Below are 27798 nucleotides of genomic sequence, written 5' to 3' on the forward strand. Positions count from 1 at the left end.
CAGTATCATCTCTTGTAAGTAACGCCTCCAGGGTGTTGTGGGAAGTTACTAGGATCCTTCCATCTTGGTTTTCACCCACTGTATTCCCATGGGGATATAAAAGTGTGTCAGAAGCAGTGTGACACACACGTCATTAGCTTTTATTTTTATTACGAATTGTGGTTAAGCAGTACATGAACTGAGGAGTAGTTTGAACATCAACTTCTCTACCTTGGTCACATAGTTCCTGCTCTACTTCTCTAAAACCAGAACAGGACCCTCTACGTGGGTTTTCTTCCTAGCCATTGTTTGGCCTGGTTCCTTATATTTGTGTCCAAAGGAGGAAAGGTTTTGAAATGACTTCCTTACTTTTAGCCCTAGCTATAAATCCAGACCTTGCAGCTGTAGACATTTGTGAAGGATGCAAAGACTCGGAAGTGATGGTTAGCATGGCCCACCTCTGCCGGACACCTGGGAGCACCTGTGCTCCATCAGCAAGTCACTCCGCTCACTCCGCTCCATGGGCCCTCGGTTAGTCTGTTAATTGACACATTGCAAAAAATTCAGGTATGCCTTGAATATTTTGTTTTTGTTTAAAAAATGAAAGCTGGACAACTGGTATATCTTTAGGTAAGAGGACCAAACTTTTTATTTTTTGAGTTTTGATTGATTGATAGGTTCCAAGAGAGTCCCCAGCTGCCATATTCACCCTTCGCCATACCCCAAATGCATAATCTGCAATTTCTCTTCCTTTTTTTTTTTTTAGTTGTAGCTGGACACAATACCTTTACCTTATTTATTTTTATGCGGTGCTGAGGATCAAACCCAATGCCTCACGCCTGCTAGGCAAGTGCTGTACCACTGAACTACATTCCCAGCCCCAAATCTGCAATTTATTATTCTCGTTTCCTTAAATGTTGTCCTCGTGAGACAGTCTGGATGCAGAGTCTTCCTAGGTTTCTGTGAACTGGAAACCCTTCTCTATGAAGGCTTCACCCACATCGAACTCAACAGTAGATCTTTTTTAATGGAGCCGCTGTTAGAGTCATTCTTAGTCATGTGTACGCATACACTTATCTTTCATCAGTTTTTATAATATGAACTTTGTACATATGATTTCTACATGATACATCATCAAGCACAATTTCCATAAACAGGTTTGGGATTAAAACCAGGTGACTCAGATGGTGTGAGTGGAAGAGCAGAGATAAGGGTAATCAGCTTAGCTTTAGGTGCCTTGGGCTCCGATCAGCCTGATTTAAAACGAGAGCCACTAGGTCATTCAGCTTAGAGTTAAAAGAGCTGATGCCCCAGGGAAGGGGTGTGAGGGGGGAAGACATGGTCCCTGCCCTCAAGCACAACCATAGGGAACAATTAGAAGTAATGACTAATTAATTTTTTTAATGATGAGATTTGAAATACCATTAGGGGGACTCAGGCTCAACTAGAGGTCAGAGTGAGCACATAACAAAGAGCCCAGGCGGCTCGTGAAGTTTTAGGCCATAACTGGACCTTGAATCGTTGAATTTTAAGATTTTTTAATTGCGGTAAAATACACATAACATAAAATGTGCCATTTTAAATGTCCAGTAACATTAGTTATACTCACAGTGTTATGCAACCATTACCACTAACTATTTCTAGAACTTTTTCTTTCATCATCCCAGACAGAAATGCCATTCATTAAACTAACTTGGCACCCCCCAACCTCTAGTGGCCTCAAGTCTTTCTTTGTGAGTTATCCTATTCTAGGTACCCCACATATGCAGAATCATATTCTTTTGGGCCTGACTTAGTTAACTTGGTATAATGATTTCAGTCCTTCTGTGTTATAATACATAGCACATTTCATTCCTTTTTATGGCTCAGTAGTATTCCATATTGCAAGGTATGCCATATTTTATTTATTCATTCATGTGGTAATGAACAGTTGGGTTGTTTTCACCTTTTGACTATTGTGAATAATACTGTTATGAACATTGGTTTAAAAGTATCTGTCTGAGTCCCTGCTTTCAATTCTTTTAGACATGGTTAAATTTTATACCAGTAGCAGGGTGAACAGCCAAAGTGCCTTATGAAGCTTTGAGCAGAAGATGTGGTGGCGTTTCTTCTACTTTGTATTGTTGGTAAAATCTGATATCGTTGACTGTTCACTAGTACCTCCTTTGTGGTAGGACTGTCTTTATGCTTTTTGTAAGCAAGTACTGTCTTTTTGGCTCAGTACTTAGCAAGGTATCCAGGATAAGTACTTACTGAGTAGTACCTGGATTTCCTAGCCTAGTATTCATTAGAGGAGTTGTTCCCCAGAGTGCTGAGTTTTGACATCTATCATTTTCTTTTTGGTTCATTAATTAACATATGTTCAGGGAACAGAAAACAGTTCTTGATATTGGCTTTAGCCAAACATAATTAAGGAAGTACATTTACTACTGCAAAAAGTCCCAATATAGATAAAACACAATTCAACAAACATTTGTTGACAACTTGCTGTGTACCAGAAACACTTCAAAATGTGTCATTTCAGAGCAGTTTCAAAGCTTAGTTGTAGTACCTATTTGAAAGATGTTCCTTTAATCCGTACTCTCTCTCTTTTTTTTTTTTTTTTTTTAACTGTGAGACCATTATAACAACATTCCAGATAGTTTGGAAACAAGAGAATAAACATTACCCACAGTCCCACACTAACAAAACTCTCTTTTCATTTTATAGTGTGAATCTGAGAATTGAACTAAAAAAACATTTATTTTGAAAAATAAAATCCTGAATGCAGCTGTTGGTCATTAATTTTTAAATGATTTTGTTAAACTGGAAGTAAAACGAGGTCCTGGTCTCATTTGCAGGCCTCCGTTTTGCAGTTGCCCGTAACTATTTAATCAATGAAATAAGCCACTCTTCTCTTGGTGGAGCATAGAATTGACATATGACGTCTTTGGGGGACAGGGCAGTGGACTGCTGGCTTCTGTGCAAGGGACTGGGTATTCAGGAACCTGTCCTCCCTTGGGTCTTTTATATGATCAGGGATTGAAGGGGATGCTTTTTGTGACTGTGCCAGGGGACAGAGCACAGTTTGGATGCTCACTTATGGGCTGTATGGGCTCGAAGACCTTGCATGGGGCTCAGGAGGTAAGACATGGACGCCGCCCCCTGGTGAGCACCAGAACACGCCCAGTAGGTGGTGGAGCTGAGTGAGGGCAGGTTATCCTGACCAGGAGGGGTCAGGGAAGGACATCTGTCACGAGTCTTGCCTTCAGCTGGGCTTTCCACGTGACAGGAAGCTGGCTGGTAGAGAAGGTGTCTCCTAGGGGAAGAGGTGGACAGAAAGATGGGTGAAGGAACGAAGAGTGCCATCAGGATGTCAGGATCCTTAACCTGGCAGCCCGGGGAGGCCTGTGGGTTGAGGAAAGCAGCTGGAGAGGAATCCTGGGAAAGTGCTTCCCAGGTTAACCGAGGCCAGGCTCGCCCCGTTAGAGCCTTGAGGCCGAGCACAGAGGTTAAGAAGGGGTGTTGGGGCTGATGGCCTCAGGGTTGTGAGGTGGGTCGAGGTGGAGTCGGGGTGGCAGGGAGGTGTTTGGGGACGGGGTGTTCTCCCTGTGAGGTGGAAGATAGCTTGCCTGGGCTGCCACAGTGGGTTTGGAAAAGGGCCCAGGACGTGTGATGGAGCCTCCAGAGGAGTGATGGCTAGGATGTGCTGCTGCAGAGGGGAGGCGGCAGGAACCCACTTGGGCCACCACGGGAGCCCTGCACGTAAATAGGAAGTGGCTAAGACCGGACCGATGTGGAGGGGCGATAAGAGGTTCTTTCTAGAATAAATGCGCCTGACATTTGTTGTTTTCTGAGTGCCTGAGACAGAGCCCAGTGCTTCATACTTTAACTTTATAATTGCTGTCCCCACTTTGCAGATGAGGAAACTGAGGCAGAATTAAGTAACTCGCCCGCAGACGGCGCACGCAGTAGGTGGCACTGCCAGGGTGCATGTCTAGACATGCTTTTATTTAGTCTGTTAGAATGTTCCACATGGTTGTTGGTACTTACTGAAAACTTCCCAGCCCTGTTTGCACACCTCATTGATTGTCCTAAGAACTCTGTGAAATGAGGATATTTTCATTTTCCTGTGTGTGCCAGGCATGGAAACTTGGACACAGAGAGTTCAGATGACCTACCTTAAGTCCCACAGCTAGGACTCCCACCTGGCCCTGGGAAGTCTGGAGAGGCCAGCAATCTTTATTTGGCTAATAAATGAATCATGTTTCTGTGAGCCCGTAACATGGACTCATGAAGAGTTTGAACGGATGGAAATACATGGCAGTGTACATCCTTTTGGAATTTTTGGATCAAATTTACTACCACGAGCGTATTGACATAGAGCTCCTTCTTTTTAAAAAGGGATAATTAATTGAAGTAATAGCATCTGCGTTTATTGCTGCCCCCATTTTTCCTTCTTCACTCCTCTGTACTTGCAGACACCCCGTATCCTTAGCCTGGCTGCTCTGTTCGGATGCGGGGCCCTGCACACTCAGGTGGTCTCCCCTGTGGCACCTCATGTTGTTTGTTCTTAATAACATCTGATGATTATAATCAACCTTATTGTCACCCTCTCCAAACCATGGTGGCTTGGGAGCCTTTTGACGGGGGGTGTCCTCTGCTTAACACAGTGAGGCTACGTTTGTGCCTCTGGGTAAAGTATTTGTCTGGATAGTAAAGAGGAGTCAGACTGGTCATCTGTACACACACCTACGGAAACCGCTCCAGTCTTTCTGTTGAGCACCTTTGGTGTGTCCTGTCCCCGCTCTTTGCACGTGTGAGTAGGTCTCCTGTTTCCTTTACCTTCTAGCTCCTTTGGCCACAGCCTGGTCTACTCTTGCAGCTTTTCAGCCCTGGAGCCAAGAGACATTCCCACTCAGCTCCAGTGGCACTCTTGCATTTCTTATGGTCTCTTTGTAACCAAATCAAGGTGTTTTTTTTCCATTTCCTGTGACCTTGCTGTGGCATCTGCCTCAGAGCCCCCAGCTCTGAAGCTCTCTGATGTGTCACTGTCTTTGCCACTTCTCTGGGGCCTCTCTCTTTCCTTCCTTTTGAAAAAATCTCTCGTGACTCTTTCCAACTCTCTTGGCTGGTAGAGCCCTGCAAGACTGGCGCTGGTTTTTTTTGTTTTTCCCCCTTTGATGATTTGATACTGTCTGGGGTTTTTAACTTCACAGGGCATCTCTGTGCCGTGACCATCTGAACTCCAGGTGAACTTCAGGTCGGAAGCCACTCTCTGCTGAGAAGCCCCTGCATGCACCAGTTGGCAGGTGCGAGAGGCACCTGCTCTCCCGTCCCAGTCCCCATCTGATCATGTCCCTGTCTCCCCATCCCTGCTGTCCTGGACTTGCTGCCTACAGAAGGAAATGAAAGCCCCTAGGTATTGGTATTGGCCCACCTCACCCAGGGACCTTTTCTTCTGCACCTGTCACCTACGTCGTCCATGACAAGCTATAACAGCATGTTCTTCCTCTGGTTGCTTCTCCTCCTCTTATTTTCGACTCCGTCAGCAGCTTCTCGTTGCTGTCACTGCACACCAGCACTTCTCACTCCTTCCTTGGATCTGGTCATTTCTCTGGTGTCTTGCTGTGCATGCCACTTTTCAGTGAAAAACTGATGTTCCAAGTACTTACTCCCAGGTGTGCGGGGCTGGGTCTGCAGGGCTGGATGTGCAGGTTGATCTGGTCTCATATTTGGCCTTGCGTCTCACCCTCTCCACAGGAACCCTGTTTTGCAGCCAGGCTGGTTTCGTTATAGTCTGAAAGGCCTCATGTGCCAACCTCAGTGCCAGCCAGCTCCTCCTCCTCCTCCTTGCCTCCCCTTGATATGTTCTGATAGGTCAGGGCCCAGCCTGCCTCTTACTTTGTCTTCATCTTTTTGGTTTTTGGTACCAGGGATTGAACCCAGGGACATTTAACCACTGAGCCACATCCTCAGCCCCTCCTGCCCCACTCCCCCCCCCCCCCTTTTTTGGTGTCTTATTTAGAGACAGGGTCTCTCTGAGTAGCTTAGGGCCTTACCTAGTTCCTGGGGCTGGCTTCAAACTCACAATCCTCCTGTCTCAGCCTCCCAAGCTGCTGGGATTCCAGGTGTGCACCACTGCACCCAGCCTTTGTCTTCATCTTAAAACTTGAACTTGTAGCCATATTTTACTTATTCTGGCACATAAGCGGTTTGTTCTTTAAGCTCTGGAATGTGTGTGGAGACCACGAGTCTCAATGACATGTACTTTCCCCAGCCCTAACACGATGCTTTTGCAGATCCTCATGAACAGACATTTGAATACATAGATGCCTGCATGAATAAATGAATTGTCTACTGTAAATGTTCTCAGGTTCAAGTTTCGTATTTGGAGTCTAAGGGTTGCGTCTTTATTAAACTAGATATGCTGGCTTCCTCTCGAGGAAACCTGTCTAGACATTATTAGGTTGATCAGGTTGAAACCCAGCTTCTGCCACAACTGTCTCGTGATCTGACCTTAAAAATGGGATTCTCGTTTTCTGCCTTGAGATTCTAAATAGTTCTCCTTTTAATGAATGTTGCCATGTAAGGAAAATTATATAGAAATAACTAAATTCACAAGGCCTGAAGAACTAAGGATGTCATTGTCATGTACATTCTGCCAAAAGCATGATCTACTGGTGGCTTTTCATTACAGTAGCGTGAGACTTTGTTTTTGTGGTCTCTAACCCAACTGTCGGCACCATGACGATGGCCTGTAATCAGAATAGAAACCTGACCTAGTGGTGTATTTAACCCAAGAAGGCTGTGACATCTAGCAAGCTTGGAACACCAAATGTGACCCTTAGGATTAATTGAGGGTTGCAGAAAATAACTTTCTAGATGAACTTTAGAAACTCTCTAGACAGAACTCCCTTTCTAGCCATAAATAGCCAGCAGCTTTGTCCTATTTTTATTGTAGAGAGCACAGAAGATGAAACTCGGCACAGGAAGAAATGTTTTATTTCGCCAAGGAAGATCATACTCAACATGATTCTTATTTTTCTTGGCAGGCTCTTCCCAACCATCTGTGAGTCCAGAGGAACCGTCTCCACCATCTATCGATCCAGCACAATCAGAGTTAATAGTCAGAGCTGGCGACCAGCTCCGGCTGGTATGCACGGATCCAGACTTTGTCAAATGGACCTTCGAGACCCTGGATAAGAGGAGTGAGAGTAGGCATAATGAATGGGTCAGGGAGAAAGCTGAGGCCGCAGACACCGGCAAATATACCTGCACCAACCGAGGAGGCCTGAGCAGCTCCATTTATGTGTTTGTTAAAGGTAAATGCCTGACCATCTGCGACGCTCCATTTCAGGGAACTTAACATCCTGTTCTTAATTTCTGATGGCATAAATGACTAACCCAAATTTAAAAATATATCTATTTTTCCTAGGACTGGGGATTGAACCAGGAGTGATCTACCATTGAGCTATAAAATCTTAGCACCCCCCAAACTTTTTTTTTTTTTATTTTTGATTTTGGGGGTCCTTGGAGTGGCCTGGAATTTGCAGATCTCCTGTCTTAGCCTCCCGAGTCGGGAGTGAGATTAGGTCTGAACCACCGCACCTCGGTATGTGTCAGATTATGCTGACTGGGTCTAGAAAACCTAAAACAAGAGGATAATTTTTTTCTTTTCCTTTTTTACTTTTTGCTGGTTTCTCCCATTTCTTGATCCATAGTGGCTTTGAGTGTGACCCCAGCTGGAGTTCTGCAAGGCTGTGATACTCTTCTTAATGAGATTGTTTAGTCCATTTGTCCCGGTGCTCCAAGTAAACCCTGAGAATAAATTATGCCCTTTGGGAAAGCTACATTTTAATGCCTTCAGATACGAGATACTCCCATTTAGCAAAAACACTTTGGGGAACCAAAGGCCTCTAAGGGCCTAAACAAACCAGCACTTCAAAAGATTTGGCCCCCTCTTAGAGAATAAATGTCGGAAAAACAACTTGGACGGCTAATATCCCTTGTCTGTCATAGATTCTTTGTAAGGCTGTTCCTTTAAAAAATTACAAGGTTTTAGCAAAAGGAAGAGAAAGGTGATGGCTGGATTTCTCTACCTCATTTCCTATGAAGAATTCAGTGGTGCGTCTATTTGTGCTTTTGCTATCTTGTTAGGAGTAGGTTAGCTGGCAGGGCTGTATCTTTTGGCTGATACAAACACAGATTTATGGACGGTTTGAGACAAATTCAAGTTACAGGAGGAGAAATGAAGTCCTGCATCTGGTCTTGGGCATACCAAAACTGAGACTGTCATTAAAAACAGGCCTGAGGGACAAGGCCTTCTCCATGATATTGTGGATAAACAGTGGCTACATTTATCATGATGGGCAGTCTGAGCTACCCGAAGAGTCTATTTCCTCACTGCAGTATTTGAGTAAGATTACCAGTTCTGTCTTCCTTGGGGAATTGTTAGAATTGTTCAAATGCTAGCAGGCTCTATCAAGGGTTAATAAAGCTGACTTGGAAGATTGCTATGAAATTGACTGTGTCTCAGCTTAGTTTATCAGCTGTCCTCTCCTGAGTGGGTAGCTGAGAAGAACTGTCCACTGATAAGCCAGAGCTAAGCTTCAGGGTACGGTTCCATAATTGTTGAGCCAGTCCACGTGACATTTGAAAAGGTGCTCGTAATTTCCAGGTGATAATGAAGCATCGCTCCTACTTATTAATAGGACAAGTAGACAACTGGATATACGAGGAAATGCTGAATTAGTCAAATCTCTCACCCACCTCACACAACTTTCTTTACAGGAAAGTCATCTTCCATAACTTGGAACTGCCTTTAATTACAGATTGAAGGTGATTGGGTCCTCCAGTAATCTATGTCATAGCAGTGAAGAAAAGGGGGGGCATGGTTGGAGGAGCTAGAGGCTGATGACTGAGAAACAGTAGGGAGAAAAATAACCAGCTGCAGTTTCTTCAGATCATAGTGTGACCATGACATTCTTTGAATAATTTTCTTTTCAAAATTAAATGATAAAATAGAACTCTATTTCAGTGATATCAGATTAATTTTTGTGGGACACCTGGTGTCCAGATGTAAAGGACATCTTGAAAAACCAATTTTTAATGTAATCTGTTGACCCACCCATTTATCTGCATTTTCATCATAGAGTACAGGGTGGCCTGGGATTGTGTCCACAGAGTACACAGGATAGTCTTTGCTTATATGAGGTCCCTGTCGGTTGGAATCCTTCCTTCCCTGACTCTGCCCCGTGTTCTGGCAGAATGATTAACAGTGTTCCCTTCTGCTCACAAATGTCCTGGCCTGGGCAATAAAGTATCTCAGTGACAGTCCTGCAACTCCTAAGCTCTACATGTGCATTTGAAATTATTTACCTTCCACATTTCTTTTGAGAAATATGAATATTGAGGGCCATGTGTTATTTGGACTGCACAGCCTGCCCAGAGTTCTCTAGAATCTCTTCAGGAGGTTGACCATTCTGAAGCCTGGCAGTTCTGGAGAACCTTTTCCTGCCCCTAGCTGGAATTACGTGACTGACCTATTGACTGCTGCTCCTCAGGCTATTACCTTGTTCTTTTCTTACAACCGTTGTAATAGAATATTCTCAGGATTTTAAGAACTCAGATTTTGGGATCTATCACTCTTGGCTTTGAGTTCTGCCCAGTAGTTTCCAGGGTATATCACTTGAGGAGTCTTGCTATCGGGAGACCTGAGTTTTCTTATCCAAATGGAGATAATGATACAGGTTGAGTCAACCTTATCTGGAAATTTGAAATCCTAAATTCTCTGAAATACGAACCTTTCTGAGATTCAAAGGGACACTCAAAAATTTTTGTATTTTGTATTAGGGATGCTCAACTGGTAAAGTCTTTGCTCAGATTTCAAAATCTAAAAATCTCTGAAATCTGAAACGCTCCTGGACTGAAGCATTTTGGATAAGGGGTACTCAGCCTGTTGTACTGGTCACAGACATTTTGAAGACTAATGATGAGTGTAGTGGTCCAACCTTGGTGCCTGACATATGAAAAGTCTATAGGATTATTGAAATAAATTTTGCTGCTTTGCACAGAAAGAGGCATTTGGGTCACTAAGAATTGCTGTCACAAAAAAGCAACATTTTAAATCTTTTAAGAATGTTTTCAGTATCTGGGACCAGCCATTCATACTACTAATTTTTGATATGTTTATAGATCCTGATAAGCTTTTCCTCGTCGGCCTTCCCCTGTATGGGAAAGAAGACAATGATACGCTGGTCCGATGTCCTGTGACGGACCCAGAAGTGACCAGTTATTCCCTCATGGAATGTGAAGGGAAACCTCTCCCCAAGGACCTGACATTTGTCCCTGACCCCAAGGCTGGCATCACAATCAGGAACGTGAAACGCACCTACCATCGGCTCTGTTTCCGCTGCGCTGCCATCTGGAAGGGCAAGTTGGTGCAGTCAGATAGGTTGATCCTGAAAGTGAGGGCAGGTATGGCACTTGAGAGGCACTTGAGAATCTGTTCACCTGAGGTTGGCTTCTGTCTTTTCACTGTGTACCTTAGCATAGGTAATCAGGACATGGGCCCTTCATTAGGTCCCCTAGCTTCCAATTAATGTCAGCTCTCACTGTGGCAGCCCTAAGCGACTCATTTTTGACATTTTCTAGTTGAGATGGGGAGTCTGCCATAGATTGGCACATAGACCACATTGGGATGGTCATTAAACCTACTGGCTTAGGTCATCCCAAAGCTACATAATTGCATCAAGTGTTCACACCAAGAGAAACCCAGTAGGAAACTTTAATTATGCTGTTTGAAAAGATTAACCTTGCAATGATTCATCCTTTAATTTACTATTGACATGTGAATTGACTTTCTCTTTAGCCGATTAATTTTAATACATTTCCAAACTATTCCAGATCTGAGAAGGAAAGCATTAATTGACTCTGGACCTTGTTATTATTGTGGCATTATGTAGAATATTTCAGAAGCCAGAAGATAATCTAGGTTTTGTATGTGAGATTATCTAATTCAACACCATTTGGCATTCAGCTGTTAAGTCATTTTTATTAATGCTTTTGAGAAAGTACGCTCTTTGAAATGAAGGGAAGTTTGATTATTTAAAACCTGTGGTTTTCAGAAGCAAGCAAGGTATTGTTTGTATAATGAGTGGAAAAGATGCTGTTTGGTTAAAAGAATAAAATTCCTTGTAAGTCCCATCCCCTGAAATCATCAAGATTGTCTGAGGTAGAGAGCAAAACTGCTGTACAAGGGGGCGGTTGGGGATGGGGGGTAGGGGGATGGAGTGCTTCTGTTTTGAAAAAGCATTTTCTAGAATCTCATATTAGGCATTCTATTCTACTCAATAGTAATTAATTTATTTGAAGGATATATGATATAATTGTTGATGTCCTCAAATAGGCAAATAATATAAGTAGGTGAGTACCATACTTTTAATAATTATAACAAAGGACACTATGCACATTTGAGGAGGGAAAAAAGGGAAGTTAAAATTTCATGCCAAAATAGAATGACTGATTTGAGGGCCGTATTTCTTTTTATTCCAGCCATCAAAGCTATTCCAGTTGTGTCTGTGTCCAAAACAAACTATCTTCTTAGGGAAGGGGAAGAATTTTCAGTGACATGCACAATTAAAGATGTGTCCACATCCGTGGGCTCAATGTGGTTGAAGGACAACAGTCTGGTGAGTGAATTGTTCCATTCATTCATCTCAACATGTTGTTCTGCATGGGAGTCTTTAAGTTTTTGTTGTTGTTTTTTTAAGAGTGTCCTGGGCGGGACTCCACTGGCATGCGCTGGTTGGAATTGTTGGGGAGTGTGTTCAGATGCTTATCTGCCCTTTATGTACTTCTGCATATACATTTATTATTAGTAACAAGTAACTGTCATGTTGTAAATTTATTGAGCGAGAACGTCAGCATCATATTATTAATGCTGTTTCTTTGAATGACTTCAGTAGGGAAAGTTTTTTTAGAAAAGGAGTGGTCAGCTTCATAAATACCTTGATTTAAAGCTATTGTATTATGCAGGCCAGATTACTTAAAGTAGAAGGGGTTGCTAATGTTTCCCTTCCATACTTACAAAGAGTAAATGGTCTCAAATATGAACCAGAAAGCTCTTTCTTTCCCTACAAAAAGGCCTAATCACGGGAGAGCCAGGTTTCTTTTGGTATGGATCTGCTTTCCTCCTTTGAGGCTGATTACCTGAGATTAAGTTGCTAATGGTTTTCTATTTGTTTTAGTTGCTATTAATAAAATGGTTCTCTTTAATCCAAAACGTTTGGACATGGTTAGGTTCTCATTCATTTAACAGATATTGAATGTCAGAAACTGTGTTAGGTATCTTACAAATTTTAGCCAGGTTTTTGTTTGTTTGTTTTATTTGTTGCTTTTTTTTTGTAGTGCTGGGATTGAACCCAGATCTTCCTGCATGCTAGGCAAGGTCTTTCTCACTGAGCCACATCTCCAGCCAAGATATTTAAAGCTGTTTCCTTCCCCGCCCCCCATCCCTAAACATTCATATTACTAATAAGGCTTTCAACTGTCTTAATTTCCCTAATATTTTACTTTAAAATCCTCACTGATCAGATTTTCAGTAGCTGTTTCTTTCTTTCTTTCTTTTGAGTAACCTTGGCCATCTAGTTAACTAGCTATCACAGTGGTTTCTCTTCATTACACATGTCTGCATTAGATTAAAAAGAAATACTACATTTTATTCCTCTCTCTTCCCCCTCCTCCTCATGCCTTATTTTCAACATTGGCAATTTCATGCCTGTTTAAAGAATTCTTTGCCAAAAACATAACCATGGTAATTAGCATAGTGCAGACTTTCTGATGGTATTCATGTAGACCTGTGATAGATATCTTACTCAATGAAGCCTGCCATTGACCTGGACAATGGATTGTATTAGAGACTTATTCTTTCAAGCCAGTGGCTCAGAGAGAAACAAGTTTTAGTTTTCATATCACATAATGTAATAATAAAAGCAATAGCTTATGTATGGATTTTTGGCTAACTTTACGGAACACAATCCCATATTAATTGGCTTTCTATAATCCTTGATGTCAGATGAGAGAACAATTTAGACTGTGTGTATGTGCATTTGAGCCTCTATAACTTGAAAATTAGCCTTTTTGAGATGAGAAATTAAATTGCCCCAGGCGGTTTTGTTCAGAACCATTTTTCCCAGGAGTCCTGCATGCCATTCCCAATTAATCCACTGGCGTTGGTAGATAAGCCTTCAGTGTTGGGAGCTCCTTGGGGAAATCCCAGGGTGTACCTCCAAGGGTTAAAGAAAACCAAATCACATGCAAACAATATGTAATGTGTGACTTGCAGATGGGGCTCCTGGCTGTCTGCCAAGGTTCACCCATGAATCTTTGATTGATATCCTCTGGCTTAATTTGGAATGCTGTTAGCACTATCAAATTATTCCAAAAATCTATAATATTTGATCCTGACCTTTTAGAATTAAGTTTATCTCAGTGAAATTTAGGATAAAATGACTTTTTAAAGTTGCTGAGATTATTTGTTTGAGCATAAGAGAGTCTTGGAGTTCCTTCAACATTTGTTCAGCTTGGTAACCTTCCAAACTCTAGCATTTTTACTTGCTTTCAATTCTGAGCTTGACTGTATCCTAAATTATGATCTCCGGGTTGAATGTGGATATTGCAAGTTATCCCATCCGGCAGTGACCCATCCAGGGTTGCTGCTTGGCTTCCTCCTGTGGACTCTGAAGCCCTTGAAAGAAATAGATGGAAGATTTTTTTTCAATCTAGAACTTAGTATGTTCAGTCTAGAACTATCTGTGTTACTCTGCTTTTGGAGAAGAGAAATCTGAAGAACAATGGCTTGAGAAAGGCATTTGTAAGCTTGGCTTCACTTGGCTGTGATCTGATTGAGTGGAATGGCCAAAATTCTGCCAATGATTAGGATAAATTCTTAGAAGGGGTGATTTCAGATCTACATAGCATTCTAAACTGGAAAGGCCTTTAAAGATAAATTTGTTTCTTCACACCCTTTTGGAACAACTGCTAGGCCTAGGATTAGTGATGTCTTTGACTTTCCCAGGAGCTCACACTTAGTTAATAGCGAAGCATGTTTCTCTCCTTTCTGTTCACCTTAGAAACAGTCAATTTTTATGTGTCCTAAATATTAATGTAAAACAAATTTCCAAATTGGTCTGGAGGTGTGGTCCTGCCTAGCATGTGGAAGGCTCTGGGTTTAATATTCAGCATTGAAAATAAAATTCAAAAATATAATTTAAAAAAAGAAAGAATCGTAACCCCATGTTTGTAGATTTCAGTGTTGTGTAATAAAAATGTATTATGAGCCTCATATAATTCCAAATTTTCTAGTAGGTATATTACAGAAAGAAGAAAAAAATTAAAATTCATTTTAATCAAAATGTCTTTCTTATTTGACCCAGTGTATCCAAAATGTTATCGTTTCATCCTATAATTAACATAAGGGTTATTAATAAGATATTTTGCATTTTTTATTATACTCAGTTTTCAAAATCTGGGATATGTGTTACACACACACACACACACACACAGAGCATAACTCAGTTTTGACTACCACATTACAAGTGTGCAGTGGTTACAAGTGGCTAGTCTTTAAAATGTAATATAGCCCATATTTTCTTATATTACTTTTGTCTCTTCCTGCATGCATATGTATTGTCATATGGCTGCAGTTTTAAAGTACATCCAAATTGTGATTTTTCAAGTAATATAAACATGTATCTTTAAAAATTTTTTAAAAAATATTTGTTTTTATAAATATACAAAGTTAATCTAACAAATACCTCATACCCCCTTCTCAGACTTAATAAATGTCACATTTTCTTTGTTATAATTCTTTTCACATTTTCCAAAGTTTTTTTTTTTAAGTTTTATTTTTTTTTAAGGTGGACACAGTATTTTTATTTTACATTTATGTGGTGCTGAGGATTGAACCCAGCGCCTCGTGCATGCTAGGCAAAGTACTCTACCGCTGAGCCACAACCCCAGCCCACAAAGTTTCAATTAAAGACCTCTTTGTGCATTCTAGTAGATCCTCATTTTTTACATAGTCATAATTTTTATTGTTATCCATACCTGATAGGTCATTTAGGTTCTATTGAGTTTTAACTTGCAGTCAGCATCTTGGAGCTTTTGGCATCTGTTGTTATTTCCTTGAAATAAATTTGCTAGAGTTTTCCAAGGAGGACTGCCAGGCTGTTTTCTGGAAGATTGTTCTGACTTAGAGCACTGTCCAGTGTTCTATTAGGGTTGCCACAGTCGGCCAAGGAATCACCCTTGATTTCATTCCATGTCAATATCAACTCTTGTTTCTTTTCTTTCTTTCTTTTTTTAAATATATTTTTTAGTTGTAAATGTATCTTTCATTTTATTTATTTATTTGTTTATATGTGGTGCTGAGGATTGAACCCAGGGCCTCACACATGCCAGGCAAGTGCTTTACCACTGAGCCACAACTCCAGCCCCGGTTGTTTGTATTTTCATTGTGATAGGAATGTGTGTGCACTTTACAGAAAATTTGGAAGATTAGTAGTGGACACATTTTTTTTTTTTTTTGTACCAGGGATTGAACCCAAGTGTGCTTAACTACGAGCAACACCCCCATCCCTTTTTAATATTTTATCTAGATACAGGGTGTGTCTGAGTTGCTTAGGGCCTCACTAAGGTGCTGAAGCTGGCTTTGAACTCTCGATTTTCCTGACTCAGCCTCTGAGCTGCTGGGATTACAGGTGCTCACTACGCGCCTGGCAATCGTTGACTCTTTTTAATCTTTTCAAGGAGTTGCTCTAGTTTATACTATGGTTTTTTCATGCTATTTTAAATGCATGCAATCTCTCCTTGTCTGTAGACAAATAAGAGTGAGATGATAAGACCACGAGGGTAGATTCACAGCCCTTTCTCTTCAGTTTCTGCTTAAATGCTCCAGTGTGGTGTTCGTGTCTTGTGTTTCTCAGAACTCTTTCTTGTACAAGAACTGTGGGATGGGGACTGGGGATGTGGCTCAAGCGATAGCGTGCTCGCCTAGCATGCATGAGGCACTGGGTTTGATTCTCAGCACCACATAAAAATAAAGATTGTGTCCACCTAAAACTAAAAAATAACAAAACTGTGGGATGAGTTTTCAAGTTAGTTGTCCACATTTTGATCCTATTTTTTTTGGCAGATAATAAATGTTAATAAACTAGAACATTACTAATGTGAATGTGTTTTCTTTCAATCATTGGAATATAGCACAGGAAATGTTAACATGACATAAGTGTGCTGACTCATTATAAAATATCAGTATTCTGTAATATTTCTTATATGGTAACTTTTAAAATATAATACTGCAGGGAATTTGAAATGAATTTTCATGTTTCTTTCCAATCATTAATAATGACTATCTTTCAATATAACCCTGTAAGATGTGAAGAGTTCCAATGACAGTCTTGTCATGATGCTTTATTATTCCTACTTAAGTAGTGTATAATGAATGCTAATATGGAGAAGTTAATTGCTGCTATTTTTAATTTAGGAAGATCCTGAATATAAATTATATGGTAATCTTTGATTTTTTTTCCCCCCTTCTGAAACCAGCAGACTAAAGCACAGGTAAAACGTAATAGCTGGCATCAGGGTGACTTCAATTATGAACGTCAGGAAACGTTGACTATCAGCTCAGCAAGAGTTAATGATTCTGGAGTGTTCATGTGTTATGCCAATAATACTTTTGGATCCGCAAATGTCACAACAACCTTGAAAGTTGTAGGTAAATATCTCTATGGGAATGTATAAATTACTGGCAATAGTGAAAGAAGAAATTACTAGATAGTTTCCTTTTTATGTAAATGGAATTCTAAGAACAGATTCTTAGAATTTTATTATCACTGAATGAATGAATGAATGAATAATCTCCCTGTAGCGTCTTACAACTACAACACAAATGAATTCCACCAGTTTCACAGAAGAAAAGTCTGTCTCTGAAGTTTAAACCTGTCATTCCGTGTACCACCCACTCTCCCTTCACCGGCAAAGTACACGTTGAGCTTTTTCTAAAATTCTGTCTTTGCTGAATGACTTGAGTTTGGAAACGGTTGTAGGTTTTATTTTTATTGGGAAGGACATTTCTCTAGTCTTTCAGTAGCGTTTCTCTGCCCATCATTGTGATCATTTGTGGTGCATCCAGAGTTGGGCACCTCCTGTCTGGTGCGCCCCGTCACTTCCCCCTGTCAGCAACCTTGAAGATGATGGATGGCATAAGCCTTCAGGAAGGAGGCCCACTGGGGTGTGGGGCACTGGTTCTAGAGAATCACCTAGAAGAGGGTCATCTGCCCTGACCCCATCTTATCTGGTATGCACAGTTGGTTCAGCTTTATCTTCCCTGCTCTAGAAATCCCACTCAGCTTGTTTTCCAAACATCTCTTTACAGAGAGCAAAGCGTAGTAAGTTACTTGAAGTTGCTTGATGTTTTGGGGGCGTAACTCAGTGGTAGAGCACTTGCCCAGCATCCTGAAGGCCTTGAGTTCTATCCTAGCGCACACCCCTCCCCCCTCACCAGAGTTGATTTACTGAGAACAATAATAATTATCTTAATGTAATCATATTCTTAGTGCTTGGCTTTAATTAAATACTTGTGGGGTGGTGGAATTCATCATCATTAGCAATATTGAAATGATGTAATATTTGTTTACATATCTCTCCCCCTCCCAAAATTTCTTCAGTAATTTATGATGCAGTGACTAATTTCTGATTCACCCCATGGTGATCTCACCAAAATTTTGGGGTTTCCGCCCATGTTCTAATGGACAGTATCTCACCAGAATGAATACAGAGAAGTTACGTCTTGCAATTATAGAGTTAGCACACAGAAAGTATACCAGTTTGTCCCTAAATGTGATTGTGAACCATTTATTAATTTGAATAGAAAGCTGTGCTTTTAAAATATTAAACTCCATAAGCACTAATTTGCTAAGTTGATTAGGGAGCATGTTGATATATCAGCTTCAGCTCGAGAAAGCAATTAGTAAGGATGTTTTGAGCATATTGTTGTATGTAATCGGATTTTAAAAATCCATTCATCAATTTCCAAGAATTATAAATGTGTGACTGGAAAGACTTGTGGCTATGAAATCTGACTCTGGTTTTGTATTGTTTCGGGAGGGGGTCAGGATGGAAGGGGAACAGGAAAAGACAGAGAAAAGTAAATTTTTAGCAATTGGGAATAGGATTCGGATCCATCATGGAATGGTAGAGAGAAGGTGGCTTTGGGACCATCCTGATTTTCCCAAATTGTATAGAGTTAAATTATACATGATGTTACAGGGATACATATAATGTAGATATGATATAGATACATATAAAATAGATATAGATAATAAAAAAGTTACTATTATGAAGCATATCAACATACCCATAATCCCACCTAGTGATGGTTTTTTATTTTCATTTTGTGGCTAGAGAAACTTGAATCTGACCTGATTTTCAGTTGAGGGCTGTACTACTTAACTTTCTAATGCACCCTACTTCAGTTCCACCTACATTTTCTCTTCTAAGAAACACAGCCACTAACTCCCACACTGGCAAGGAGAAGCAGAAGTAGGTTTCATGGAAGTATCAGATGTAGAATTTATACTTGATTAAAAATATTCAAGTATCACCAACTTCTTAATGCATAAGTACTTGAAAACGATTATACTTGATGTTATAACAATTCAGATAGAGTTCTTTGATTCTTTTTGTTACAGCAACTAAGGTAAAGTTTTAATAATTTTTACATTTTGTGGATTTGAAGCTGTTTCACTGTATTGAGCAAACTGGACTATAGAAAGCTCAAGAAGACTAAGTATTTTCTGTACGGTCATTGTGAAAGAAATAATTTCAGTGCAAATATTGTCTGAAATATCTGAATATTTTGCATTGTGTACGGTTTTTGAATGTATGACCTTGAGAACCTGAAATTTTAATGTAGCATGCATATGATGAATATTTTAGTCCCTTAAAATTAACCTTAATTGGCTTACAGAATGGCAAGGTATCATTTATGATTCAATAATGAAATGGGGTCAGGGTTTCCATCATTCTCCAGTTTTTATTTGGATAATTTTTCATTCTCACCTGAAAGATCCTTTTTAAATTGGTAAAATGGACAAAGAAGATTTTGACTGTGTGTTTTTTTTTTTTTTATTCTGAAATTGTAGGAAATTAAAGAGCAGTAAAAATGACGATGCCAACCTCGTGGATCTCAATATATTTACCCAGATAGCACCAAAATTAATGAGTAATTTTAAATTGTATAATTAAATAAATAGAAGAATAAAATTAGATCTCTATCATCCTATTAACTTGATAGAACTACTTATAAGATTTTGTTAAACTGATAATATTTTTGTACATAAAAATTCTAATAATACATACAATTTTATTTATATTCTCACAAAGTAAGAGTGGGTATGGTGTAGTAAAAAGAGGTAGACCTGACTTCTCTCAGACCTGTGTTCAAACCCAGTCTCTGCTGCAGAGCTCTTAAGCCAAATGTAAATCATCTATTTCATCTAATAATTAGAGGTCATCATCAACTTTGTCTATAAATTAGAGGTTACCAAATCTATATATTTTTTTCATCTATAGAGATTATAGCTCTTTCATTATTATATTTAAACATCATGATTGTTAAGTAAAATGTATGCTAAAGTGCTTAAGGTAGCCCTTGGCCTATAGTAAATAGTCCATAAATAGTGGCTATAAAAATAATATGGACAATTATTTTATTGCTCTTTTTCAAGATCTATTTTTTTCTTATATAACCATTTCTAGGGCTGCGTTATTTAACCAGTTGTCTATTTTTGTCATCTCAAAATTACTATGACTAGTATCAACAGCCCTGCTTTTGTGTCTGTCTGTCTCCCTCACTCTAGGAAGAATTCTCAAGTGGAAATTACAGTAGTAAGATTTAAAAATAGATAATTTTAAAAAATCTATATTGCTAAATGCTTTCTAAAAGAACTGTGCCAGTTTAAAGTGTGTGAGTCAGTGTGCTACTTTTGCCACACTTGCAAGATTCTTGAATTTATTCTAAATTAGTTTTGCTATTTTTAATAAGGGAAACCTGGTAGGGTATTTTAATTACTAGTTTGGCCAAGCGTTTTTCCTTTTGTATTTTAATGTCGTCTTTTCCCTGTTACCTCAATTAACTTTACTACACAGACATTTAAAAATGTTTATGTGTTCCAATTTCTTTTGTAGAATGTTTTTGTTCTGTTGTTTCCCAAAAGTCTAGAACCTGCCACATCCTCTTAAGTCTGAGAGGAATCAGTACCATGGTTTAATTAAAAAGATGCTTTGATTCTGCATTAAAATGGTCTTTGATTTATCAGTGATATATGAGGACACCTAAGTTTATTTTTCTTCAAATACAAAATACAAAATGGCATTCCTTCATCATCTTTCGTAGACATTAGGGCTATTTTTTTCTTCACTCATGACATTTTTTAATCTTATGTATAAATTTATAGGGTCTGGGCCTGGGCTAAGTATTTAGCCCCAAGACCTACTAACCTAATAAGCACTGGGACTAGTGGAATGAGAAGCCTTTTGAGATGGTGACAAGTCTTTTAAAGAACTGTTGTTTTGGCAAGTCAGGATTCCCTGTGTGAGTTTCTTCTCACCTTGAGACAACAGTTTCACAGAAGTAAAGCAAAATGAATCAGGGCTAGTTAAACTTGTCTTGCTTATTGCTAGTTGATTAACTAGCAACAGGCAAGTCCTCTTTTTAATTCTAAGATGACTTTGTGTGTGTGTGTGTTTTCTTGGACGGTGGTAGATAATGATTTCTGTCTCCTGTCACGATTAGATAAAGGATTTATTAATATCTTCTCCATGATGAATTCTACGATATTTGTAAATGATGGAGAAAATGTAGATTTGATTGTTGAATACGAGGCGTTCCCCAAACCGGAACACCAGCAGTGGATGTACATGAACAGCACCACCGCTAACAAGTGGGACGATTACCCCAAGTCTGAGAATGACAGCAATATCAGGTAAGAAAGGGACCTGGGCTGGGGGGGGGGGTCACTCACGTACCCCACTTCCACTGGCCTTCCCAGATCCTATTTCTGTGACCTGTCAATGTACAAAAAGACACTGAACCAAGGGTTGGAGGGATGAGGAAGGGTTTAGGGCAGTCCAAGGCTGCCTCTCCAGGCCCCATCTGGCATTCCATTGTGCCTGCGCCTCTCTGCCTTGGTCTTCTCCTTTGTAAAAAGGGCGAGGTGTCTCTGAGTGTAGCTGTCTTCTGAGCGTAGTCCAAAACAGTGACCAGAATAGATTCAGGACACAATAAATAATTTTCTCCAGAGGAAGAAGAAAGTTAATGCCTTTACTCATTGCTTAAAACTCTAAGGAAACTAAGAATCATTAAGTAGCTTTGGGTCAGGTAGTGAGCTCAAGGGCTTTTATATCAGACCTCTTAGTTGATCTTGATCTTCAAAACATTATAATAAAATAGTAGCAACAGAAATGCCTTATGCATGCTGTATATGCATAAGGCCAGGAGAGTAGCCAGGGACGGGAAGAGAGGGCACAGGCTCGAGGTTGCCTGGGTGCTCAGAAGGCCTTTCCAAAGCTTTGTTACCATACAGCAGGCACTTGTCCCAAGTCAAGTGTACAGTTCATTAATGTGGATTTTGTTAATACTGAATTAAATGAGTCCTATTTTTCCCCAAACAGGCATCTGTTTCCTGGTAGACATGAAAAAGACATGGACAGAGGTGGAGGTGGTGTCCACTGTGGACTGATTTATTGTCCTTTCCTTGTAGATATGTAAGTGAACTTCACCTGACCAGGTTAAAAGGGACTGAAGGAGGCACGTACACATTTCTCGTGTCCAACCCTGATGTGGACGCTTCCATGACATTTAACGTTTACGTGAACAGTAAGTCCAAGGAGGGGCTCCTTATCTTTTTATTTTTTATTGCATGTTGTGGCTCGTGTTTGTAACAGCTGCAGAACTGAGCTCATTGTGTACCATGTAAATAATGTTTCATGATAATTTTGACCTTAACAAAGACCTCGTGGTTTGGTGGTTAGGAGAGAAAACCAATTCCCTGTCCTACTTTTCACTGACCACATGACCTTGTTCAAGTGGCACAAATTCTGGGGGATATCTTTGAAGTAAACAGGAGCCATACAAGTTGAAAATAGCAAGTTGAGGGAAAAACGTGTTATTATTGATTGTTGAAACAGGAGCCAGATGTTGAATGGGAGCTGGGTTGTGGTGTCAGGTGGGAAAGAGAGGCCATCAAGCCCTGACATGATTTCTTTGTTACAGAGCTTTCTCTTTCCAGGCTCTGATGCAATTTGTGCTTAGATTGTCCTCCCTTAAGACCAGTGCAGTATTGATCCAGCTCAAGGGTTCTTCCTGAGTAACGTGTGGGTCTTGTGGGAGCATGTAGCAAGCAGGTGGTCTAGGAAGGAGGGTGGCTGTGTTCCTGGGAACCTCAATACTGCCCTGCTGTGGCCCTGCCCACCTCCTACCTGCCACATCTTAAAGAAATAATCTGCACAGGGGTTGAGGCTGAGGAGGGCCCAGATGGAGTGTCTGCCACGTGTAGGGCTTCTTCCTGACTCTACACCTGGTCTAACTTGCAATTCCAGGGAAGGGTGGACAGGTGCCTACCACACCATTCCCACTAGAGTATCCCAGTAAAAGGACTGTCAGAATTGGCCCTTCTGGGGTTTGGAGGATTGGGAGACTATAGGGAAACATTCCCCACAGACAATTTAGCAACTGAGTGCTTTGTGTGTGTTAGGCTGCAGGAGGGGTTGTGGAAACAAAGGCTTCCAGCCCATTCCTTGCCCTGAAGGAGCTTACCTGCTGTTTTGCATAATTAACTCTTTGTGCTGCTGCCCCTCAGCCAGGGGGATGGGGTGGGTAGTCTGATCCATTAAAAAAATGAAGGAACAAAACAGCTAGTGAGTGACACTCAGGACAGATTTTTGATTACTAATCTATAGAGATTTTCTTACTATGTCAGCATTTCCAAAATTGCGTTTCCTAAATTACATGTTAATATGAGTTTAGATAAAAAAGGTCACATGCATGTAATTAAAAACATTTTTTTTTTTTTTTTAAATTACTGGCCTCTCCAGAATCCTTAATGTGCTGATGTGCATCCCGCCTTCCCTGGAGGATGCTCTGGGGTGGAGTGTATTATCCCAAACTTGTTTGACCACAGAACTCGCCCTTTTCAAGGGAAACATGTTAATTATTATTTCTGTTTCTCAGAGCAGTTTTGATTACGTGGTATCTCATTGGCCCTCAATTCAAATGTTTCTAGATTAATTCAGATGTTAATCAAAGGAGCTTAGTATATTACACAGGGGCAAAATTATCTGTTTCTGAAAAATCTTAATATTCAACTAACCTAAGAGGTAACTGTAGGCAAATCAATATCCTTGCAAGCTGATATGCAACCCTATCTAAGGCAAAATGACTCCCTGTTCCACCCCCAACCCTCAGATTCCCAACTCACCGTGGATCAATACTTCTTCCAAAATACAGCCAAAACCAGTTGCTTGAAAAGTGAAAAACAACAGAGATATACAAAATACAAGCATGAGCTGTTTCATTCATTATATTCCACTGATTTTTAAAAAAATGGCTTTGCCAAGTCACTCCTTCTAAATGCTCTGAGCTTCCCTGTCTTTCTGTGGACCAGTGACGGCATATCAGCGTATGGTGGGTGTGGAGTGCCTCATTGCACTCAACATTGAGAAGCTCAGCAGTTGGGAAGTCTATAAAAATCAAATGTTTTGTGTTTTCTCTTTTCCCCCAGTACCAGGGCCAGAGGGACATTTAGATGGGTCCCTTTCTGTGGTCTTCACTCTTCCATCTGCTACAGAGCAATCTGTCTTTGTCTTGAGATACTGACCCCAGAAGGACATTTCTCACCTTTTTTCTGGGGGGCAGAATTGCTACCACTTCACTTATAATGCTAACTTGCCATCGGACTAGATCAGATTCTAACTCTTTCGATGATGAACTTGCACCTCTTTGAAATTAGATCAAGTGTGCCCTCAGCCTTCCAGGGGATCTCGTTCTAGGGCCTGGGTGTCCAATCCCCTGCTGTATCACACCGGGGATACAGATAGGACAATGTAGGCTCTGCCCTCTGTGGTTAAGTTCTTCAGGAAGTCTCTTCATTCATGAGTCAGTTTGTTACCAACACTGATTGAAGGCACTCATTTTCACTTGGTAACACATTGGACTTCCAAATGTGAACTCCCTCTGGTGGGGCCAGCATTTCTTAAATGCTCTTTTCATTTATAATTGGTTGATTTTTTTGTGGATTTTTTTTATTGAAAAAAGAATCATAGTTTATAGTATTATGGGATAAGCCTTTTTATTTTGAAATTTGAAATCAAAAGCTAAATTTGTTTTAAAGTTTGGAACTTGGAACAGATGTGTTCATTCGGGCATCATCTTACCTGAGGCAATTACATAGGTAGGTCTACTGTGTGGCTTATTCTGTAAATATGCTTAGCCACCAGGGTGAAAGGAATCACATTCTGCAAAAATTAGAATTATAAAAACCAAGGTAATAAATGCACAGGGTTACTGCAGAAATTCAGGCTGTTTAGTGACACTGATTCATAATTGCTTAATAGATTCACTGGTGAAAAATGCAAGTAGAAACCCTTGATTTGGAATGAACAAATGTTTGCTGGTGGGAAAAAAAAAAAAACTTGTTTTGAAATTTTCATCTGTAGATTTCAATATATGGAGTGTATGTGGGGTTGGGAGGTGGGACTTTAATCCCTGTGTAGGAGACTTTTAAATTATTGAGCTCAAACAATTTGTGTTAAGAGAACAATTTAATATGTAACATGTTAAGCTTGAGAATGTTTTAATAGTGTTTTTAATTTCTCTAACCAAGCCATGATATATATAGCCTGTTAAACTGGCTCAGTGCCACTCAGGGTAGTTTTTATGGTCTGAAGCTAGGATGTATTTGCCTTCTTTGAATAGAACTTCCAATGGAAAATAAACTGATGGGAGTTTTCATTACAAAACAAAGCAAGCTGGGTATGATCATACATGCCTGTAATCCCAGGGACTGAGCAGGTTGGAGCAGGAGGATCAGAAGTTCAAAGCCATCCTAAGCAATTTAGCAAGACCTTATCTCAAAGAGTAAGAAGGACTGGGAATGTAGCTCAGTGGTAAAGCACCCCTGGGCTCAGTGCCCAGTACAAAAAAACAAAGTAAGATAAAATTCAGTTATTTTTTGCATTGAATTTGCATTACTGTGATTACTCTTGGAATCCCTTATCCAAGATAAATATAGAAACCAAATTCCTAGTTACAAAAGTTTGATATCTTTTGGTGAAAGTGGTGCTTTGTTTCCCTTGCAAATAAAAATTAGGAGGAATGTGGAATTCTAAAAACTTTAAATCTTTACCTAAAAGTACATAATAGGGCTTTACTTTTTCTCAAATTCCTGTAGATGTTAGAAAAAATTGCATCATCAAGATTTTATAGTTAACCTGTGCTACTTACTTAGAAATCCACAGTTTCTTTGGTTATAAGAAATATCATACCGTAAGATTCTTTTTTTTTTTTTTAAGAGAGAGAGAGAGAATTTTAATATTTATTTTTAGTTTTCGGCGGACACAACATCTTTGTTTGTATGTGGTGCTGAGGATTGAGCCCGGGCCGCACGCATGCCAGGCGAGTGCACTACCACTTGAGCCACATCCCCAGCCCCGTAAGATTCTTTAATCAGATCCTGGGCAAATAAAAGGCCAGGTTTGTATTTCAACCTTAATTTATATTATAAAGTCAATTTAATTGGGCTTTTTTTTTTTCCTACACTACATCAGATTTCTTGGATAAATAACAAGCTTTATTGTGGGCTCAAGTGGTAGAAAGTGAAGTAAATGTTTTGTAAGTTTATTTTGGCTTCTTATTTCAAATACTCATATGTGTCCTGAAGTAGTATGTCTAATTATAGAAAAAAGTTGATTATAAATCCATTATTTTTTAAACCTCTGGAGTGATTTTTTTTTTTTTTTAAAGATCCTGTAACTTTAAATTAAAACTTCAAAACATCATCAGTATTTCCAAATTGGTATTTTGAACTTAAAATATGTGGCATTTAAATGGTATGTAGGGGTCACAAAGAGATCTCTCTCCAATCTTAAAGGAGCACCCTTTAGTGACAAACCTCAGCCAGTTGAGGAACACTGCTGCAGTCTCGGATGGTGATGACCAGAGGCTGACATTGAGAACCAAAGGGTCTGCTTTCATCCCGGGGCCTACAAGAGCACCTTTTACATTCAGCCAGACTGGAAGCCCAGATGACCCACTGGCCTGCATCAAATTACTCTCAGAAACCACTGATGTCATTCCATTTATGGAATGGTATTAAAGGGGGATTGAGGTACAATTTAAGGACATGCTAAATAATGTATTATTTCTAAATCACTGTTGCCTTATAATTAACATCCTGCCTGGTGTTAGGCGATTATTTATAGATCCTACAATATACCAAAATCAGCCAAAGCAATCAGTCAGTCACCCGGAATGAAGTCTCTTGATGAGAAAGTTCCCCTTGGACCACATTGACAGAGTGTGTGTATTTTTGGTCATGAGTGAATCCGGTTGCAGATGGCTGGACCAATTCTAGGTAGAGGCCACCGCAGCGCAGTGGCCTGCAAGTAAAGCACATGGCCAGAGTGCCATTTGCCAAAAGAGAAGGTGGGCCTGTCAAGCCGGCCATGTAGATTCCTGGGACTGCCTGCCAGCCTTCAGCCATCTGGGTCACCCACCTGGCTGGAATCTCAGGGACCGCTTCCCATGCTGAAACGTTAATGGCCAGCTTGCCTTCAAGGACTGCTCGGTTTGGGGCCTTTGGGCCATTGTGTCCTTCAAGAAGATCCTCATAAAACAGCAAAGTTACTAGAACTTGGCTTCTTTCTGAAGTTGGATATCTTTTCCTACCTTGTAACCCTCTTATTTTTTTTTGGGGGGGGGGAGCTGGAGGTCAAACCCAAGTCCCTCTACCACTGAGCTATACCCTGATCCTTCTAGTTCCACTTTTAAAAATTGATAGCTCTTCCAAACCCATGGATATTCAAACCATACTTGTGTTAGAGTCTAAAATTTTTAAATGTAAACACATTCTCTCTGGGTTTTTTAAAATCTCTCAAGGGAGATTTTACCTTTTAGTGTTTACCCCCATTAGGTAGATTCTATTGGAATCCTATATTAAATTATTGGAATTCTTAACCATTAAATAAAGCTGATGCTAGTAGAACTCCTCTCTGACTTACTTTCTGGGGCTACCACAGAAACCATAGGATAGCTTGGTTTATGTGAACATTGGTATATGTTCTTAAATTAAAACAATATTTTCACATTAGAAAAGTGTTAATGAAGGATATGTATTGAAGCGAACATTAAAAAAAGCAAGTTTTAAGCTTACTTCTAAGTTTATTTACTTTTTATTATTTACTAATATCCCTTATTACTCTTTCAGTGCATTTAATTTAATTTTTTTTTTAATGAGGTCACACTGCTTCACAACCTGATTTTTTTGGTGTTGAGCCACAGATAGGTTGTGAATATCTTTCCATGACATAGAATGCCCTTCCACAGCATCCTTTTAGTGTCGTGGTGTGAGGATCTTCTGTGGTTCATATAGTGTGTGTCTGATGCCATTTGGAAACATCATGGAATGAGGTGGGATTCTGAAATGATGTGACTGACTTCCAAAAGAAAACCTGTCAGACAGTTGTTTAAAGTTGATAATTATCTTGTTTAATCTT

The 27798-nt window shown here is 40.0% G+C and overlaps 1 protein-coding gene across 5 annotated transcripts in view; it reads left to right on the plus strand.

Annotated features, from left to right (window-relative positions):
- The window catches only part of Kit (KIT proto-oncogene, receptor tyrosine kinase), a 78462-nt gene that overhangs the window by 26631 nt on the left and 24033 nt on the right, over positions 1 to 27798 (plus strand). For 2 of the 5 annotated variants that reach the window (XM_071614286.1, XM_071614287.1), the window contains exons 2-7: positions 7014 to 7283; positions 10156 to 10437; positions 11515 to 11651; positions 16570 to 16741; positions 20822 to 21011; positions 21789 to 21904. In XM_071614286.1, coding sequence (XP_071470387.1) covers positions 7014 to 7283; positions 10156 to 10437; positions 11515 to 11651; positions 16570 to 16741; positions 20822 to 21011; positions 21789 to 21904 — 1167 coding nt within the window. Of the gene's footprint in view, positions 1 to 5192; positions 5271 to 7013; positions 7284 to 10155; positions 10438 to 11514; positions 11652 to 16569; positions 16742 to 20821; positions 21012 to 21788; positions 21905 to 27798 lie in introns of those variants that run through there. The other 3 variants (XM_027936703.2, XM_027936695.2, XM_071614288.1) reach the window with 2 other exon arrangements.

Source organism: Marmota flaviventris, chromosome 7, assembly GCF_047511675.1.
Source record: "Marmota flaviventris isolate mMarFla1 chromosome 7, mMarFla1.hap1, whole genome shotgun sequence".
NCBI classification, from domain to species: Eukaryota; Metazoa; Chordata; class Mammalia; order Rodentia; family Sciuridae; genus Marmota; species Marmota flaviventris.